At 43.1% G+C, this 19442-nt stretch overlaps 1 protein-coding gene across 3 annotated transcripts in view; it reads right to left on the bottom strand.

Annotated features, from left to right (window-relative positions):
- Window positions 1-1312: 1312 nt before the first annotated feature.
- Window positions 1313-19442, bottom strand: part of LOC137431449 (rho-related GTP-binding protein RhoE-like) — a 34646-nt gene continuing 16516 nt past the window's right edge. For 2 of the 3 annotated variants that reach the window (XR_013624119.1, XM_078782031.1), the window contains 2 exons: window positions 4705-4824; window positions 1313-2567 (listed from right to left, as the gene is read on the bottom strand). Coding sequence is in view for 2 of the 3 variants with exons in the window: in XM_078782031.1 (XP_078638157.1) it covers window positions 2313-2567; window positions 4705-4824 (375 nt within the window). In the remaining variant the exon portion in view is untranslated. Of the gene's footprint in view, window positions 2568-4704; window positions 4843-19442 lie in introns of all 3 variants that reach the window. The other variant, XM_078782030.1, reaches the window with a different exon arrangement.

The raw sequence follows: 19442 nt of genomic DNA, 5'->3' as shown, positions 1-19442 counted from the left end.
GTCAAAAGGTCATGGTCACCTAAAATCGGCAATTTTTTAGCTGTTCTTTGCATGTTTTGCATACGGAATTAATCTGAATGCAAAGCAGACGCGGCCGGGATTTGCATTTTCAGATGCTTTGTAGTATCTATGTACACACACGTTAGTTATACCTTTCCAACTTTTATCTATTTAAACACAAAATGTACATGCCACATTTTGAAGGCGCTGTGTTCTCGATGACTTGCTGCACAGTACTGCACAGACAATAGACATCAATAGGCATGTCAGGCAAATACATTTACAGGAATCGGTACGAGGCTGTGGAGCATTATTAAGTATATAAATGTCACTTGCCAATTACCTTTAGTTTAGTACCGATACTATATTGACATATTCAAAGGGGACAGGGAGCCCAGACTCCCAAGAGATCACAATTTATCTCTGATGCTGGCCATGTATTTCCCCCTCCCCCACCCTTGCTCCCCCGCTCCTCGCTTGAAAGGATATTACATCTCACCTTTTTGACATCTTTGATCAACTTCTCAATATGATTCTTCACCTTTTGTTAAACCCCCCCCCCCCCCCCCCCAAAAAAAACCCAACAACACACCCTCACAGAGATGCCAGGTAGGTAGATTTGGGTATTGAAGTGGACAGCCAGGAAAGTTACAAAGTGATCTTTACAGCTCATGGGTGTGTTATCCATTCTGAAGCATTAGAGATGTGGTGTGCACTTAGGAAAATGCAAACTCTTTTCAGGACATCTTTGTATCCTACCACCTGCTTGAGATGAATTTCTGAAACCGATATAGAAAAGGTCCAGATCCAGGGATTGCTGACTAACAAACAAGCATCACAAGCCAGCTCAAAATGAAAAGGTCCCCCTGCTGAAAAAAGCCATTAACGTACAAACAATGGTTTGGGAGATGGGGACAGGGAGTTTGAGGTAGAACCACCTTTAGAGGCCATTTTTCCCCGCAGAGCAGGGGTTGGCCTTTTTTGGGCACCGTGGTCCCCTTTTTGAAGCAATGTTTTATGGCCGGATGCCCTTCCTGCCACCAACCCTGTTAGTCGCCTCTTGCGACAGGGAATTACCAGTGAACTGGTACTCAATTTGCCGACCTCGGAAGGATGACAGGCTGAGTCGACCCCCCTGGTGTTAATTCAGCGATCCACCGGGATTTGAACCCAGGATCCTAGGATCCCAAGCCGGCACCCTAACCGCTAAGCCAACACCAGGTAGGCAGGCAGTTTTGGCACTTGCATCACACTAGATAAAAAACACGCTTTTGATTTGTTCAATAGCATCCAGTCACGAAACAAACCAAAGAAAAGTTCCAGTTGTTTATTAGCAGTAAAAAACAAAACAAAACAAAAAACCATCTATTGACAGAAAAGTTAGAAATCATAGACCTGGCACATAGGCCCACGCAAAGTATACATGGCTGTAAACAGCAACAGCATGAAACATCGCTTCTCATCAACTGACAAGCTGGGGAACCATAATCGGAGAATTAAGACTTCAGCGTGACGAAGCACGGCATCAGAATAATATTGCTCACAGTATTCGAGGTAATAAATAGTACCAGGTCAGCAATGAGGTCAGACTTTTTAATGATGCAATAGTCGTCGACAGAGAAAATCCAACAATGTGGTGATAACTAGATCAAATCACAACAACAAAAAAACTGCCACAAAGTAAGTACATTGTTGCAAAGGTAATAAATAACGTTACAAAGACATCGCTGGACCAATCGGTGAGATGAAAAAAATACAAAAACAGAACAACATCCATCACTGATCCATCTATCATTAGAAGACATCACCAATAGGGAACTCTGCACTACTTTCACAACATCCAAAGACATATATAGATTCTGCTAACCAAGTACAGAACTTCAAGACAAGACAGGGATAAAGCATGCTGATCCACTCTTAGGCCCGATGCAAATTAAGCACCTCCACTGCTCGATAAGCGAGTCCAGAAAACTTAGCACTCAGTAGAAATTCCTATCATAGTACTGTATCACCAAACTAAAAGCTCCTGACTTAAATAGTTCCTGACCCTGATATGAAAACTATAACCCCAATCAGACATCATGTTGCCTCCAAGACAGGGAGAGCACGACAAAATTATGGCACCAACATCCTCTGGAATGAACCTGACTTCAAAGGCTTCAGTAGGGTAAACAACTCACTAATAATGACAACAGTCTCCTTCGTTCAGCGAGTTAACCCAAAGCTGCGTCACCAACTGGACCTCCACACAACCCTCTTGTCCCAACAGCTCAAGCGGAGAATGAAAAATAAAAACGCATCTTCATGAAGCATCACATGATAGTGCAACTTTTAGCTTTGCCCTGCCGGAGTGGGATACAGGCCGGGATGTCCTCATGCATGACCGGAAGTTGCGAAGCCTGCCGGGCACTTTGAAGAGAGTGCCTGGCCCCTTTCTCGGGTTTTTCTGGCAGACTCACAGCTGCCAAAGCTGCCATGCGGAAAAGGTCTCGCACGCCAAGCTTGGACGTCTTCGCCGAACACTCCATATACGCAGCTGCACCAATGCGTCGTGACACACTCACTCCCTGATGATAATGTACAAAAACGATATAGACAGTTATAAAAGGTAGCTATCTTTTCATTTTAAAATAAAGAACTAAAAGCTCAAGGAAGAGTTAAAAAGACAAAGGAATAACACTTTTTTTTTTAGCAACAGGCAACAATAACATGAAAGCTTCAAAGAAAACTCCATGCTGTTATTTTGTATCATATCTCAGGCATGTTTCAGACCATACCATGGAGCACAGGTCCATTTACTACATTCAGTGTGAAGAGAATGCCAGAGTCCCGACTTGAGGTTGGCCTTTGTGGAGAAAATGCCACGAGTCCAAATGGAGTGATTCTTTGGGATTGTTTTGAGAACACTGTTTAACTCATGAAGTTATGTAAAATTAAAGTTAACAGCACATTTCTGCCGTATCAACTTGCATTTTCTCTCATTGAGAAAAATAATTGAGGCCTAACATGAAAGAAAGAAAGAAAAAGTGTGTTTGCTGTAATTTTACAAACCATTGTGCAGAGCCAATGGTGCCCAAAGAGCCAATCGTCATTTGGTCTGATTCCATGGAGTTGTAATCAAATTAGGCAAGGACCAGACAGCTCAGTGGGAAGCCATCCTCCAAAGGGTGCACCACACATGTATAAAGGTAAAATTGATTAAATTGAGATGTCTCGTCACTGATCTGCACATAATAAATACCCCATAATGTCATAGTGGAATGCAAGCCATTTTGCTGCGTAGAAAAGTCTGCATAGTTCCATTTCAGTGTTGCTTTGGCTGTATGCTTGGGGTCATTGTCTTGTTGGAACGTAAATCTTCGACACAGTCTATGGTCATTTGCACTCTGAAGCAGGTTCTCCTCAAGGATTTGCCAGTATTTGGCTCCATTCATTGTCCCCCCTATCCTTACAAGTCTCCCAGTCCCTGCCGTTGAAAATCATTGCCGCATGATGCTGCCACCCCAATGCCTCCCAGTAAGAATGGTGTTACATGGGTGATGAGTTGTGCTCGCTTTCTGCCAGATGTATCGCTGCACTTTGCATTCAGGCTAAAGAGTTCAATTTTCATCGCATCAGACCACAGAATCTTTTTCCTCATGCTCTCTCTCTCTTTCAAGTGCGTTTTTACAAACACCAGGCATGCTGTCATGTGCCTTTTTCTCAGTAATGGCTTATGTCCAGCCACTCTCCCATAAAGCCTAGATTTGTGAAGTTCTGCAGAAATGGTTGTCCTTCCGGCAGGTTCTCCCATATCAGTGAAGGAACTCTGTGTTGATATCAGAGTTGTCATTGCGTTCTTGGTCACCTCCCTGTCCAAGGTCCTTCTTGCCCGGTTGCTCAGTTTGGTCAGACGGCCAGCTCTAGGAAAAGTCTGCGTAGTTCCATAATCTTTCCATTTCCTAATGATGGAGCTCGCTGTGCTCTTGGGAACTTTCAACACTAGAAATTGTTTTATACCCTTCCCCAGATCTATGCCTCCTCACAATTCCTTCTTGGAGTTCTACGGACAGTTCCTTGGACTTCATGGTAAAGTTTCTGCTATGACATGCACTGTCAACTGTGGGACCTTCTGTAGAAAGGTGTATTTCTTTCTAAATCATGTCCAATCAATTTAATTGGCCACAGGTGGACTCCAATAAAGTTGTAGAGACATCTCAAGGAAATTAGATGCACCTAAGCTCAATTTGGAGTGTCATAGAAAAGGGGTTGAATACTTATTGAATCAAAACATTTCAGCTTTTAATTTTGAATTTTTTTTTTTTAATTCAAAAAACGAAATTCCACTTTGACATTATGGGGTATTGTATGTAGATCAGTGACAAAAAAAAAATCTCAGCTAATCCATTTTTAATTCAGGCTGTAACACCACAAAATGTGAAAAAGGGGTGTGAATACTTTTTGAAGGCACTGTAAAGAAAGACTAAGTTACTATATGTGGAAAAGTCAGAATGAGATCCTGCAATTTACATCAATTTGAGTGTACAGTAATTTTTGCAATAGTAAGTCAGACACAAACACAAATGAATGGAGCCAAAACAAACTAGTGTAGTCATATTAGGTTTACTTTAACAATAGGTATATATCCAAATCCCTTTTATACACTTGCAAAGAGCTAAAGAATACCACAACAACAGAGCTGAGAGATACAGAAAGCAAACAGACCTGTTCGTAAGTGACGGGGCCTCGATCATCCTGTACCTCTCCACTTGCTCTCAGCTCTACTTTGCAACCAACAAGGAGAACCGTGATACTTGGACAAAACTCCCGAACTTCAGCCTGCCACTGTAAGTCACACAAACACTGAGCATGACATGCATGTACGACCCTGAAAATTAATTCAATAAAAGGACAGGACTTCAACCAAGATCAACAACAACAAACATGCATTTTAAAGGCCATTTTCCCTGCTAGAGCGGGGGTTAGCCTTGCGGTCCCCATGACAATCTTCTCCATTTTGCCCTATTTTCTGCATCTCTCCTTGTTAACCCCCTTGCCCGCATTTCTTCTTCCACCATCTTTAGCTAAGTTTTTCTCGGTCTTCCCCGTCCTCTACTTCCTTCTACATTCATTTCCATCACTCTTCTCAACCAGTCACTTTCATCCTTCCTCAACACATGACGAAACTTCAACCAAGATCATCTGTCTATATTAATAATAAATGTCAGTGTGTGTGTCTCTTGAATGTGTACAAGACTTTGGCACAGCAGTATGTGTGTCAGTGTGTCAGTAAGTGTGTCTCCTTCACAACTCCAAAACCATGAAATATAGCCGTCCAAAACTTTACATGCATACCAAGGGAACTCCAAGGGAAAGCAAGAACGGCAGTCTTGGACGTCACAACGTCGACTGATATGCCTCCGCCCACATTATTACATCATTACAATACTTGTACCACAAGTTTGATTTAAATCCATTCAGCTGTTCTCAAGTCATCACATTTCTACCTGACATGTAGACCTTTGACCTCAAAATTTAATCAGTTCATGTTTACATCATTATACATAGTCGTGGCCAAAAATATTGGCACCGTTGCACTTTTTTCAAATAAATGACAATTTTCTCTAAAAATAAGTTGAAATTGATAAAAGTATTTGGTCTCCACAATTCTTGATTTCACTGTTTTTTTGTTTTTTTTAATATACTTTTTCTATTCAAAAGTATTTCATCATTACAGAACCTTTGTTTTTGATTCAGAACATAATATATCCTTTTAAATCAGAAAAGAGAAAGAAATGGCATTGAAAAAATTATTGACACCCTGGATTTAATATTTGGTCGCACAGCCTTTGGAGAAAAAAATCCAGTCAAGCGCTTCCTATAGCCATGAATGAGCTTCCTATACTTCTATACTGGCAGTTTGGCCCACTGTTCTTATGCAAACTGCTCCAGTTCTCCCAGATTTGAAGGGTGCCTTCTCCCAACTGCTGTTTTCAGATCTCCCCACAGGTGTTCAATGGGATTTAGATCTGGACTCATTGCTGGCCACTTCAGAACAGTCCAGCATTTTGTCTTGAACCATTCCTGGGTAATTTTGAAGTGTGTTTGGGGTCATTGTCCTGCTGCAAGACCCATGACCTTCGACGGACGCCCAGCTTTCTGACAATGCGTTGAACATTGTGCTTCAAAATGCCTTTGCAATCTCGTGATTTCATGATGCCATGCACACATTCAAGGCACCCAGTGCCAGTGGCAGCACAGGAACCCCAAAACATCACTGAACATCCTCCATCTTTCACTGGAGGGAAGGTGTTCTTTTCTTTGAAGGTTTAATTTTGTTTTCTGTGAACATAGAAATGATGTGCTTTACCAAAAATCTCTAATTTGGTCTCATCTGTCCATAGCACATTCTCCCAGAAGGATTTTGGCTTGTTCAGGTATGTTTTGGCAAACTCCAGTCGAGCTTTCTTATGGCTCTCTCTCAGCAGTGGGGTGCTCCTGGGTCTTCTACCATAGAACCCCCTTTCATAAAGTTGGTGAAGGATGGTGCGAGGTGAAACTTTCATACATTGTGGCTGAAGGTCAGCTTGAATCTGTTTGGCAGTTGATCGAGGTGCTTTCTCCATTCGAACAATCGTTCACTGCAATCTTCGATCAAGTTTTCTCTTGCAACCACGTCCAGGGAGGTTGGCTACAGTGCCATGGGCCTTAAACGTCCTACTAACATTGCATACGGTGGACACAGGAACATCAAGGTCTCTGAAGATGGACCTGTAGCCTTGAGATTGTCCATGCTTGGCTACAATCTGGTGTCTGACCTCCTCAGACAATTCTCTGGTTTTCTTTCTTTTCTCCATGCGGTGCACACAGTGACACAAAACAGCAGAATGACTCCTTTTCTCTATTGAAACTGGTTGAATGAGTGATTTTTATATTTCAGGCACCTACAACTCACCACGGGTGAGTTCAATTCCAAAGTAAAGGAGAATCACCTGCTTGAAATCGAATTATTTCTAACAACTTCTAAAAGGTGCCAATAATATTGTCTGGGCCATTTTAGGATTTCTGTGTGGAATAAACTAAGATTTAATAATTTTTCAGCTTTTTTTTGTTTGTTCCACTGCAAACCAAAAATACATTTGTGGATACCAAATTTTTTTTAATTTCAACAATTTTCTGGAAGAAATGGTGCATTATTTGAAAACAGTGCAAGGGTGCCAATATTTTTGGCCATGAATTACCTGTACCAAGTTGTAATTTCAATCCCTTCAGCTGTTCACAAGTTATCACATTTTTACCTGACATGACCTCTGACCATTGATTGACCTTGGGACCCCAAAATCTAATCATTTAATCTTTACATCATTATGCACATCTGTACCAAGTTTGAATTAGATCCCTTTCGTCATTCTCAAGTTTTAGACCTATTACAGACTTTGACCTTTGACCCAAAAATCCAATCCCTTAATCTTTACAATATTATACATACCTGTACCAAGTTTGAATTGGATCACTTGAGCCATTCTCAAGTTTTAGACCCATTACAGACTGACTTATTAACCCCAAAATCTAATCAGTTCATCAATACATAATTCTACACAAGTGTACCAAGTTTGGTCAGAATCCCATCACTGGTTCACAAGTTATCACGGTAAAAGGATTTTTACCTAACATGACTTTTGGCCTTTGACCTCATGACCCCAAAATCTAATCAGCTTATCTTTACCTCATTATACATACCTGCACCAAGTTTTACTAAGATCCCATTAGCCGTTCTCAAGTTATCGTGGTAACGCAAACCTATCACAGACGGACAGCCAGACAGCCGGACGGACAACCTGAAAACAATGCCTCCGGCGACTTCGTCAGCGGAGGCATAAAAATGGAAATAAAAATCACTTGATATTTGGGTCGTTTGGTATGAGAGAAAGAGACAGACAGGCATAGGAAAGAGACAGACACAGACACAGAAAGAGACAGAGGTGGGGGAGCAGAGAGATAGACGGATGCGAGGGCGCAAATAGAGACACAGTCATAGGAAAGAGGCAGACACAGACACAGAAAGAGAGACAGAGGTGGGGCAGCAGAAAGAGAGACAGAGGTGGGGGAGCAGAGAAATAGACGGATGCAAGGGCGCAGAGAGGGGGAGGGAGAGGGAGAGAGACCTCTCCAGGCAATTTTATGAGACAATCATTTGACCGAGAGAGAAATCGATGCAAAGCCATAGACAGGAATATTCTACAGAGTGGCCAAAGTCCTTCTGCACGCAGTTTGAATTTAGTTAGAATTTATCTGCATGCTTCCCCCCATTCTCCACACAAATTTGAATTTTTCTCCATGTTCTTCTGTACATCTTCCATGTTGAGGGTTGGAGGTCATAAAAGCAGCCTCTGACGACTGTTGTTAGGCAGGGATGAAAATTTTCCTCTTTCACAATGCCCCAAAGCGAGTTGTCACATGGTGTTAAGTCCAGACTTTGAGGAGGCCACACTATCTCAGGTCCACGTCCAATCCATCATCCACTGAATTTGTCGTCAAGATATTCTCCAACTGCAAGAGCATAATGTGCTGGTGCACCATCTTGTCGCAGGGTAGCTGTTGCCTCGAGACCTCTCATGCAGTTGTGGACCACGTCTGAATCATGTTCAAATAAGCAGTGTGATTGACACTTGTATCGAAAAAAATATGGCCCTATCAAGTGATCTTCTGAAATTGCTGCCCACATCATGACATGAGGAGGATGCTGTTCAATTTCCTCATAAAAATGAGGATTGTCTTTGCACAAATAAAAACATTCCTGGATCGATTGCTGAGGTAAATAGCACACTCATCCGAAAAAAATACGCTTAGTCTTGATTTAATGGTGGGGAAATCGCTGCAGAAGAGCCTTGCAAGCGACTTCATGAGTGGCTAAGTCTCTATCGCAAAGCTCATTAACACATCCAGGCTTAAATGGCTTCAATCCCAGATCCTTTCTCATTATTTTTTGGACTGTTGAGCATGGAATGCCTAACTCAGAAGATCTCACATAGTTGAGAACAGTGTCGCGCGTAGGAGCTGGCTTATCGAACCTCTGAAAATCTTGTCCTTATGTTTTCAAAACTTGCTGCTCCACGCGCTTGGTCGTGAACCCAAACACAAGTAATCAGTCTCTCTTCTATCGTATACCCACTGGTGTCCGTCATGTTGAAGCCGAACCTGGGAAACAAATAAAACAAATAAGTAAGAGGACACACTTATGCATAGGGACTTTGTGGCCACTCTGTGGATCAACCTCAGGCAAAACCCCAAAAATAACCCACCCACCCCCCCCCACACCAACTCTTCTCCACCAACTTCCCCAACTCTCCACCATTTCTCCCTAACCCCCTAAGTCAAACATTATTAGCATTTAAAAGTAGAAAAAGGTAAAATTGCTCCTTTTTTAAACTGAAGTCAACATGGTGCCAAGTTAATGGACCCAACAGTACAAAAACAAACCAACTTAGTCAACATTTGGCATAATCTCAAAGGTTGTGTTCAACACATCAAAAGGTAAACATCAGACATGTCTTTAGGTACAAGCACATAGTTCCTTCCTTCTCCCTCTCTATCAATTCATGCCCAGCTCCCCTCTCGTCCTTTAAAATAATTAACAAATAAAAAGATCGTGCCCAAAGTAACTCTAGCACAGCTGCATTATTGTCATAAAACTGCAAAACATAAGACTTCAGGCTCATATGTACTTTGCAATATTTGGTTGCAAGTTAGAGGTAGTTGGCACAGGGTCAATGGTTATGTGGGCGTGGAGGGCAGTGGTCGAGGGAGGAGGTTGGTCACGTAAATATAGTATTTGAAGATGTACCTTTTGGACATGGCAATTGTTCATACTACTCAAAAGTTGAAAATCAAGATTTTGGTTTTTCTGAATCTAAATCCTTAACGTTGTTGGTGGTCTTGGTGGACAAAGGGCACGAGGAAGGGGGGGGGGGGGGGGGGGGAGGGGATGGGGGAAGGGAAGAGCAATGCAAATTTTCTATCTTTACAGTACAGTATTCCTGGCCACACAACTTCTAGTGCAGTGAGGCCTTTTGAATTATGCAGCTAGAGGTATTTTGAATTACAAGTTTGAATAAAGATAACGTAACAACCCCCTCCCCCCCCCCCCCCCCCCCCCCACCCTCCCAGGCCACTCCCTGAGGGAGTGGGTCATTCTAGTTCAGGATAATGGATCAAAACAAAAACCCTCTTGGAGGGGTTAATCAGGCGACAGAAGACAAAAGCTTAATAAATCCTCAAAGAATAATAATCTGTGTGCAGTATTCAGGATTGTTACAAAGTAAAAACCTTTTAAAGATTTTGCTTCAAATTTTTTTTAAATCAATTAAAACACTTGATCATAGATTTTGCAGAATTAGCGAAATTGGCAGCCCACTGGGATCCTCTAATCGATAAGGGTTTTGAAGTGGTAATAAAGCATGGCAAGGTTTTTACTCACCGCAATTGGCAAAACTATTTTACAAAAAACATAGAAGGTTGGTGTCCTTCAACAAGATCGTTGTTCAGTGAACATTAAGGCCGTGACGCCATCAGAGCATAGCCCTCAAAAGATCGATTCCCTTTCAAATTGCAATACAACACAGCCCTGGAAAAAACACTTGTATACAAAGTCAAGGCTTGTGGACGAGCTGGAACAGAATGGATCAAGATGTAGCAATGGAGTCAAAACACATTAACTAGAAAAATAGAAACAAATACAGAAAATACAGGCTAACAGATGGACCAGAAAATAGAAAATGATGCAAGATTTCCAGAACATCCATCCGACCAATCCCTGCAGAAATAAGACGTCCATAGACAAAAAATTTTTAAAAAGAAAGGAGAAATGCAACATGGCGGGAGACACCGAAACATCTTCAAAAACACAGAAACATCCTTGATCGAAAGATAATAACTTGCAAATTCATTCAACATGTCTGTACAAGCAAAATCAATGTGTGGTTCAAGAGGGCAGCCGAACCTGAAGTTGGCCACAAAAAACGGTTTTATTTGATGGAAAAGGTGGTTAAAGTACTTTCACAATACCAATAAAAACCATTCTGGATTGCGAGACTGACAAACATACGTGCCAAACTCCAGCACTCTAAAGAGGAGGAATTGATGGCATCGATGCCAGGAACCAAAAGAACATGGGATACAAAATGTAAACTGATGTATGCACTCAAACAAAATGTATGCACTCTACAGAGTGCCCTTCTCGTTATCGTTTCTTTTTTTCTCCTCTCACAATATTGAGGCTCATGGAAAAAATTGAGGTGACAAACGTTTTGAGCCATCCCCACAATGAACCACCTTTCGCGGCCATTTTTCCCCGCAGAGTGGGGGTTGGCCTTTTCTAGGCACCGTGGTCCTCTTTTTGGAGTAATGTTTTACGGCCGGATGCCCTTCCTGCTGCCAACCCTGTTAGTCGCCTCTTGCGACACACAAGGAATTACCAGTGAACTGGTACTCAATTTGCCGACCTCGGAAGGATGACAGGCTGAGTCAACCCCCCTGGTGTTAATGCAGCGATCGACCAGGATTCGAACCCAGGATCCTCGGATCCCAAGCCGGCACCCTAACCCAACACCAGGCTTACCCGTCCCCACTAAGTCGGCGAAATTGGATTGGAGCTATTTTAAAAAGTAGTAAAAAGTAGTAAGTGGTAGTAGTGGTAGTAGTGATAGTAGTGGTGGTGGTAGTAGTGGTGGTAGTGGTAGTAGTAGTAGTAGTAGTGCTTTTGTTGGAAAGGTTACAGAGATTTGCGTTCAGAGCTCATGCAAGCTCAGGCAAACATATGTTCCCAGTTTAATGTCGCTCAATTCCTCATCTCTGCAAGTCCATGGTTTGAACTACAGTAGACAAGGTAGAGCATTTTGAAGAGAAAGCGCTACCAAGACAGATAAGGGGAAGGTAAAAGAACGCCAAAGAAGACCAAAAAAAGAACACCAAAGAACACCAAAAAGAATGCCAAATAACACATTTATACAAATAAGAGCAAAGTATCTTGTGGGGAGACCGTACAAGGTGCATCATTTATAGTCCAGGTTTCCTTAAACTTTTGAACAGTGTTACTATATTCTGCCACCTTGTACTCCGAAATAATGCGTGAGCGTATTAAGCCCTTCAGACATACAGAACTGTGTTCCACCACATCTTTCTCAATTTTTGCCTTCCTGGTTTTATATATTGCCATTTTTGCACAGGCTAAAATAAAGTTAACAAGGAGATCTCGTGACTTGCTTAGTTTCTTTACCGGATGGCCGATGATAAAAAGTGTTGGAGAGAAGTGAAGCCAGAAGCGCAAGAGAAGATTTTTCATCAGTAAGAACACTGGTTCAAGACGGTGGCATTGAAGGTATATGTGAAATATAGTTTCCCTTTCACCACAAAAGCAGCAATCCTCTGAGAAGTTAGTGAAATGCTGCATCATAGATCCAGAGCTCAGTGCCCCATGTAGCAACCTCCAACTTAAGTCTGCCATCATTCTTGGCGTTGAGTAAAAAACAAACAAAAAAAAAACCACCTTTAGAGGCCATTTTTCCCCGCAAGCGGGGGTTGGCCTTTTTCGGGAACTGTGGTTGTTGTTGTTTTTCGGTCCCCTTTTTGAAGCAATGTTTTACGGCCGGATGCCCTTCCTGACGCCAACCCTTTTTGCCGCCTTTAACGACAAGCAGGGAATTACCAGTGAACTGGTACTCAATTTGCCGACCTCGGAAGGATGACAGGCTGAGTCAACCCCCCTGGCGTTAATTCAGCGATTGACCGGGATTCGAACCCAGGATCCTAGGATCCTAAGCCGGCACCCTAGCCGCTAGCCCAACACCAGGGATATAAATATGTGGAAACTTAGTGTGGATTATAATTACAATATAAATATGTGGAGACAAGTGTGGATTATAATATAAATATGTGGAGACTAGTGTTGATTATATCCAAGCTATTTATATTGTCTATACAAGTCTATATTGTGCTGGTGCAGGAAACCACTTTTGCACTTGTATTAGTGTGGAAAAAACACTTTTCGCACTTGTGTTTCGCAGTCTCAACAAAAGTGGTTATATCAAGGTTTCGCACCTATATGTCTATTTATATATTATACAAGCTTTTATATCCAAGATTATATCCCAACGCTATTTCCCCTGAAGTACTGTATTCTGTCGTATATGATAACACCTTTTTCTTCTTCTTTAAAAGGGTGCTTTCGACTTGCTCACCAAATCTACTCATTTCAAAAACCTTTAGCCTCGTCCTTCGTACCTTGATACCTCGTACCTTGATCGTACGTACGTAAATCGTACCTTGATATAAATAGCGTTGGGTAGATAGAGTGAATCCCAACGTGGATGAACAGTCGAAGGAAGTGGAAGAATCTCACGCCAGGGAGTATCCAGTCGGGTTGCAAGAGCTATATAATGGAGCGAGTGGATCACTAGCAGGTATATATTTTTCCTTGATAGCCCACAGAACGACATTTCCACTGTGCCAGGGGTCTTACTCATATTGTTTGCAGGTATTGGCTGAGAGAGCTCGCAACATCGTGGTCGGATTTTAAAATCCATGGAGTTACCGATGGACATCTGTCCAGATCCATCACCCTCTTTGGGATTCTCTAGATATTCCAGACAATCGGGAGGCAAGGAGCTTTTGACCTCTTCAAGTATCCTGGAGGGGATCCTGATTGTCCTCAGGCCCATTTTCGCTGCGAGTTCCTTGGGTAAAAGCGTTCTCTTACCATCGTTCAGAACGTCTCCCACTGTGGATATGCTACCAGCTAAGAGGCTCCTTCTTACTGAAAAGGAAGCCAGAGTTGGGCCCTGTAGAAGAGGGTTGAGAATGAGCGGTTCTTCTAACAGGTCCTTGCCTGGATAAGGAACTGTTCTTTGTACGTCGACTACATTCCAAGCCTTCAGCATTTCTTGATAAAAAAGAGGCAATGTAGCACTAGACAGGCTCCGAGATATAATGATGAAAAGATTCCTTTTGTACCCAAGATTGAGCACTTTGCTGAAGAAGTATGATGCCAGTGAGCACCATTGCGGTGCAGGGTTCACATGTAGGTAACGTTGTATGGTCTTCAGCCTGGATGCGTGGTAGTGGCTTCGAAGGCAGGGAAAACTGTCCACCTTCTGAAAAAGGCAAGCTCAGAATGCCCAGGGAAACCCAGTGTTTACCATTCCAAAAGTAATCCAGTAGCTTCCTCTGCATCTTAACCAGAAACTCCTCTGGAGTGCTTATGCAAGAGAGCCTAAATACTAACTTCGGAATTATAAACTGTTTAATAAGGAGTGTTTTTCCCCTCAGAGACAGGACTTTTAGTAGTCCACTCCAGTCTCTCAACTTTGCTTCGATCTTGTCCCCTAAAGTGTTCCAGTTAATGAGTGGTGAGGACCCATGGGAAGTGGATAAGTGCACCCCCAAATATTTGAGCTCATTGCGACTCCAGGTCAATTTCTGAAAAAGTGTTGGTAACTCCTTTACCTGCATTTGTCCAATTAGAAGCCCCGAGCTTTTCCTCCAATTGATTGTAGCAGACGATGCTGCTGAATAGACCTGCTGACAATCATAAACTATTTGCATATCCCTTGCATTACTGGCAAACACGAGAACATCATCTGCATATGCAGAACGTTTGGGGTTGACCCTGTTGTGTGGCACCACAATGCCAGTTAGCCTTCTTCTCATCAAACAAAGGAAGGGTTCGATACATAGGGAATATAATTGGCCGGACAGGGGACATCCTTGTCTTATTCCTCTCTCAAATGGAAAGGGCGCGAGCAAGAAACCGTTGACTTTGACTAGGCATTCTGCCGACATGTACAACGTCTGAATCATGCCTACAAATCTCCTCCCCAACCCAAATGTTAGCAAGGTTTCAAACAGATACTCATGGTTTATCTGGTCAAAGGCTTTCTCCTGATCCAAGGAAAGAAATCCGACTCGAGTCCGAGTCATGTCCGCATACTGTATCAGGTCTCTGACAAGGGATATGTTGTCATGTATTGTCCTGCCTGGAATGGCATAAGATTGGTCCGGGTTGACTAATTTTGTCAGGACTGGTCCGAGACGGAGTGACAACATTTTAGCCATGACCTTATAATCCACACACAGCAGAGACACAGGGCGGTAATTCTTCAAGTCTCTCAAGTCACCCTCCTTGGGAATCAAGACCAGCATCGCTCAACGCCAAGAAAGGGGCATTATACCTGTATCACATGCTTCCTGAGCTACGCTTAGGTAATCAGGTCCAACCAAGTCCCATACTTTTGTATAGAATTCACATGATACGCCATCCATGCCAGGGGATTTATCTCTTGATAGGCTGTGCAGGGCAGTTTTCAATTCTCCCAGAGATAATGGAGTCTCCAGCTGCTCCCGGTCTTCTACAGAGGCTTCAGGAAGACTACTCCACAAAGTGCCACCTGCACCTGCATCTGTGCTCTTACCCGAATACAGCTGAGCATAAAAGGCTCTAATTCGGTTTTGAACACCCTCAGAGCCATTGAGCAAGAGACCATCTTCTGCGAGAACACTCGCTATAGTCCTGAATTGACCTTTGCGTTTTTCCACCCCTTTGAGATAATTCAGGACATATTCATCCTCAGAAATAAACTGCAAACGAGAGCGCACATACGCCCCTCGTGCCTTCACACGACTACATGCTTTAAGGGTGCTCTTTTTTTCTTGGTATGCCTGCAGTTTAGTAGGGGTAAGTGTGGCCAGGTGCTTCTCAAGGTGCAGCAGTTCCTCTTCCAGTCTTTTGATCCCTAACCCAAGTGTTTTGCTCGATCCATACGAGTATTCCTGACACAGTAATTTCAATCGTACCTTGCCTACATCCCACGAGAATCCAAGTGAGCAAAAATCTCCTTTTTTATTCCTCCAGGCTTGCCAAAAATTCAAAAAGATTGACAAAAAGGCTTCATCCTGACAAAGCATTGTTCAGGTGCCACAAGCCAGGGCCTCGCCTTGTTTCCGCCAGGGAAAACTTAATCCAGGCCAAGTTGTGATCTGTGAAATGGGCAACTTTTATGCCGGAGTCACTGACAATCTTACACCAACGGTGAGACACGTAAATTCTATCGAGCCGGGATTGTGATATATGACCACCTCTGATACTCGTATACGTGAATGTTCTGTCTGTGGGGTGTTGTATGTGCCAAGTATCCCTCAAGTTTAACAGTGTTATGGTTTGTTGTAATATTCTTAGAGGGATTATGCGGCTCCTGACCTATTCGATCAAGGGAGGGGTTTAGAGTGCAATTAAAGTCTCCTCCAAGAATTACACACTCTTCACCAGGCAAGGTGAGCATGAATCTCTGCAACCGGTTGAAGAAAATCCCCCTTGCAACTCCTACACAAGGTGCATAAATGTTGACGAAATTGACAACAAATTCTTCAAACTTTGCTTTTATATGTAGCAACCGCCCCACACTGGCTTCCTTTACGACAAGTATTTCAGGTTTCCTCTTTGGTGAAAAGAGGGTAGCCACTCCACAAGATGTGTCCGTTAGGTGACTGAAAAAGGCCAAGCCTTCCCATTGGTTTTCCCATCGGGATGCAGCCTCTGGGGTCGTGTGGGTTTCCTGCAAAAAGGTTACTTCAGGTTTTTCCTTCACACAGAATGACAATACCTGGTGCACACGGAATGCATCCTTACAGCCATTGACATTCAATGATCCTATTCGTAAGTTTGATGTCATTATTGTATTGAGAGTTTTGTTTCTGTGAAATGCATCCTCCTAAACGAATTTATATTCAGGCCCGTAACTCAACAACTTTGCTAGAAACTTCCTGACTCGGGCTTGTTCGTCCGAGCCTAAAGTCCTTGTTTTATGTCCCTCTCTCCTTAGTGCTTACAAGGAATGCACTAGCAAGTCATAATCTTTCCACCGTTTCAGCGCATTTTCCACTTTCTTCCTGCTATGCAAGCTTTGTTCCAGGAACTCGAGCATCTCCTGGCTGGGAATGCAGGAATGGCGTCCTGCAGGTAGGTCTGTCTCTAAACCAGTCAGTGACCCTTGATAGTCTTCCCCATCACCAATACTTTCCTCATCATCGCTGTCTGGAGGTTCAAGATCCTTCTCCTTTGGTGTACTTGTACAATGTGTCAAGTCTTCTGCCATGTCGTCTCTCAAGGCTGACTTGGCATAATCTTCTGGCGCAGAGGAACGCTCCTTTGGCTCTGATGCGGCGGACGTTGCTTCACCTGTGGGAATGGATGCCTCCTCCTCAGTTGGTATAGGAGATCCAACCTTTTGGGGTGGTAAAATAGAGATGTGCTTAACTATTCCCCTTTCTGCGCCAACAGTGAGTGAAGTGACATCACCCGAGATGTCGGTCAGTGCCAGCAACTTTATTGATGCTTGTGTGTCTGGTTCCCTCTCTCTATCTGTCCCACCGATGAATGCTACTTCAGAATCCTTTGAAACTTCAGTGTTAATCCTTCGGTTCAGAACTGCTCTTGTAGATGTTTCAATCCCTGGTTTATTTTGAAGCTTTGTTGCAGTTGTTATTATTGGATGCATTTTCTCAGGAGCCAACATCACAGTATCGTTTGGCCCTGTCAAGTCAGATACCTCTAGGTTGTGTCTTTACCGTGCTGGGTTTACTACCTGACGGTCTCCCTTCCTGTTCATTCTTCAAACTGTCTTTGGGTGGATCTGAGAGAGAAGACTCTCCATATCCTGTCGTTTGATGAATAGTTTCCTCTTCTTCTTCTTCTTCCATTTCTTCAGATTGGGTTACCACTCTTTTCTCCTTCAGAATACTAGGCTTTACAAATCCCTTTGACACATTACTTCCCGCGTCATCCTCAATTGTACCAGGGTGTTCCGTGGTCCCCTCCTCTGCGGGTTCTGATTTCCTCTTCTGTGCTCTCTTTGCCTTCCCTGCTCCCACTGCCTGCCATTGATTTATGGCAGCGGAAGAGTTGGGATGAGAAGCTGGTATAGAACTTTCTTGAGGGTCCACTGCCCTCGAGCACAAGAGCAGCCGCCTCTCTTAGGTTACCTTCAGTGACGCTGGGATTCTCTCGAGGCTGATCTGGACGTTGAGGAGCTGCAACCTCTTTAATGATAGTGGGGCAGTCTGCTCTCCTGTGATCCTTCGCTTTGCATACAAAACAACGGGGTTCGTTTGTCATATAAAACACCCTGTAATTCTTTCCGTCAAAAGGAATAACAAACGACCCCTCACATTCAGCATCCTTTCCCAATTCAATGGAGACTTGTCTTTTAAAAGACCAGACATGTTGGAGGGAGGGCTCATGACAGCCCAAAGACACAGGCTTGATGGGTGATCTCAACACTCCCAGTCGTTCCAGGAAAGGCACCACAACATTGCCAGGCACGTAAGGAGGTATATTAGATATAATTATCCTTGTACCAAGACTTGAGAGCGGCTCGACTTGTACAAAGAGTCCTCCCACACTAATCCCTTTCTCAATGGCTTTGTTTGCTGCAGCCTCTGAGTTAAGAAAGAACACAGCTTGTCCATACATTTTCGAGGCTGCAACTATCGTTGCTGGATCAACCACACTAGCGAGTGCATTCACATAGGCCTCTGTTTGGGTGATTTGTCCCAACTCGCATTTCACCCCGTGCTTCCTTGTTAACGCCTTAAACGGGTGGGCAGGGCGGTTCCCACCTGCACCAGAGGTAGTAGCGGCCATCCTTGCCCATGTACCATCCAGAGGCATGATTACTATTAACGGTATATAAGTATATTTCCCGTCAAATGAAAATGAAAAATATATATATATCAATGAGCTCGTTCGCGAGCTTTTTCTTATTTTAGCATGACCGTACCGGTATGCTAATGATCAACTCAAAAGGATAATCAAACGCGCGTTGAGCAAATAACTTATCGGCTTAATCGCCAAAACTATGCAAATTTAGCACAGAAAGTCAAGGGTGATTAAGCAAAAACAAGGAAGTCAAACAGTTTGTGATACGCCACAAATCGGGCGCGGCAAATCTAGTCCCACACGGGTGCTATACGACCTAGGCCCGAACACAAAAGGACTAATAACTCAAACAGGACGTCAAAGTAAAATAACAAAATGAACCAACTCGGTTCAAATAACCCAAATAAACCAAAAATACAAACGAAAACGGAAGAGGATGAGAAGGAAATGTCGAAAATAGCACGGCTCGAGGAGCAGCAAAATGGCGTGGCATGGCGTAGTCGTAGTAGTCCGAATTTTTGCTCCAATTTTTAACTAGATATTTCAACCAAATACAGATTCTGGTATTTGGTGCTGTTTTTTCATTTAATTTTGTTGTTGTTGTCCTTTTCCCTTTATAAGGGGTTAAGTACCCTACCTAATTTAAACCCTACCTAATTGACTTGATCTAGCAATTTGCTTCTATGCACTAACCCCTATCTTACAACGAACTTTATGTAACTTCACATCTAAAATCGTTACATAATTAACTTGCACG

Source organism: Myxine glutinosa, chromosome 7 (genome assembly GCF_964187855.1).
Source record: "Myxine glutinosa chromosome 7, kmMyxGlut1.1, whole genome shotgun sequence".
Lineage (NCBI taxonomy): Eukaryota > Metazoa > Chordata > Myxini > Myxiniformes > Myxinidae > Myxine > Myxine glutinosa.
This window is presented reverse-complemented; position numbering and strand designations above follow the sequence as displayed.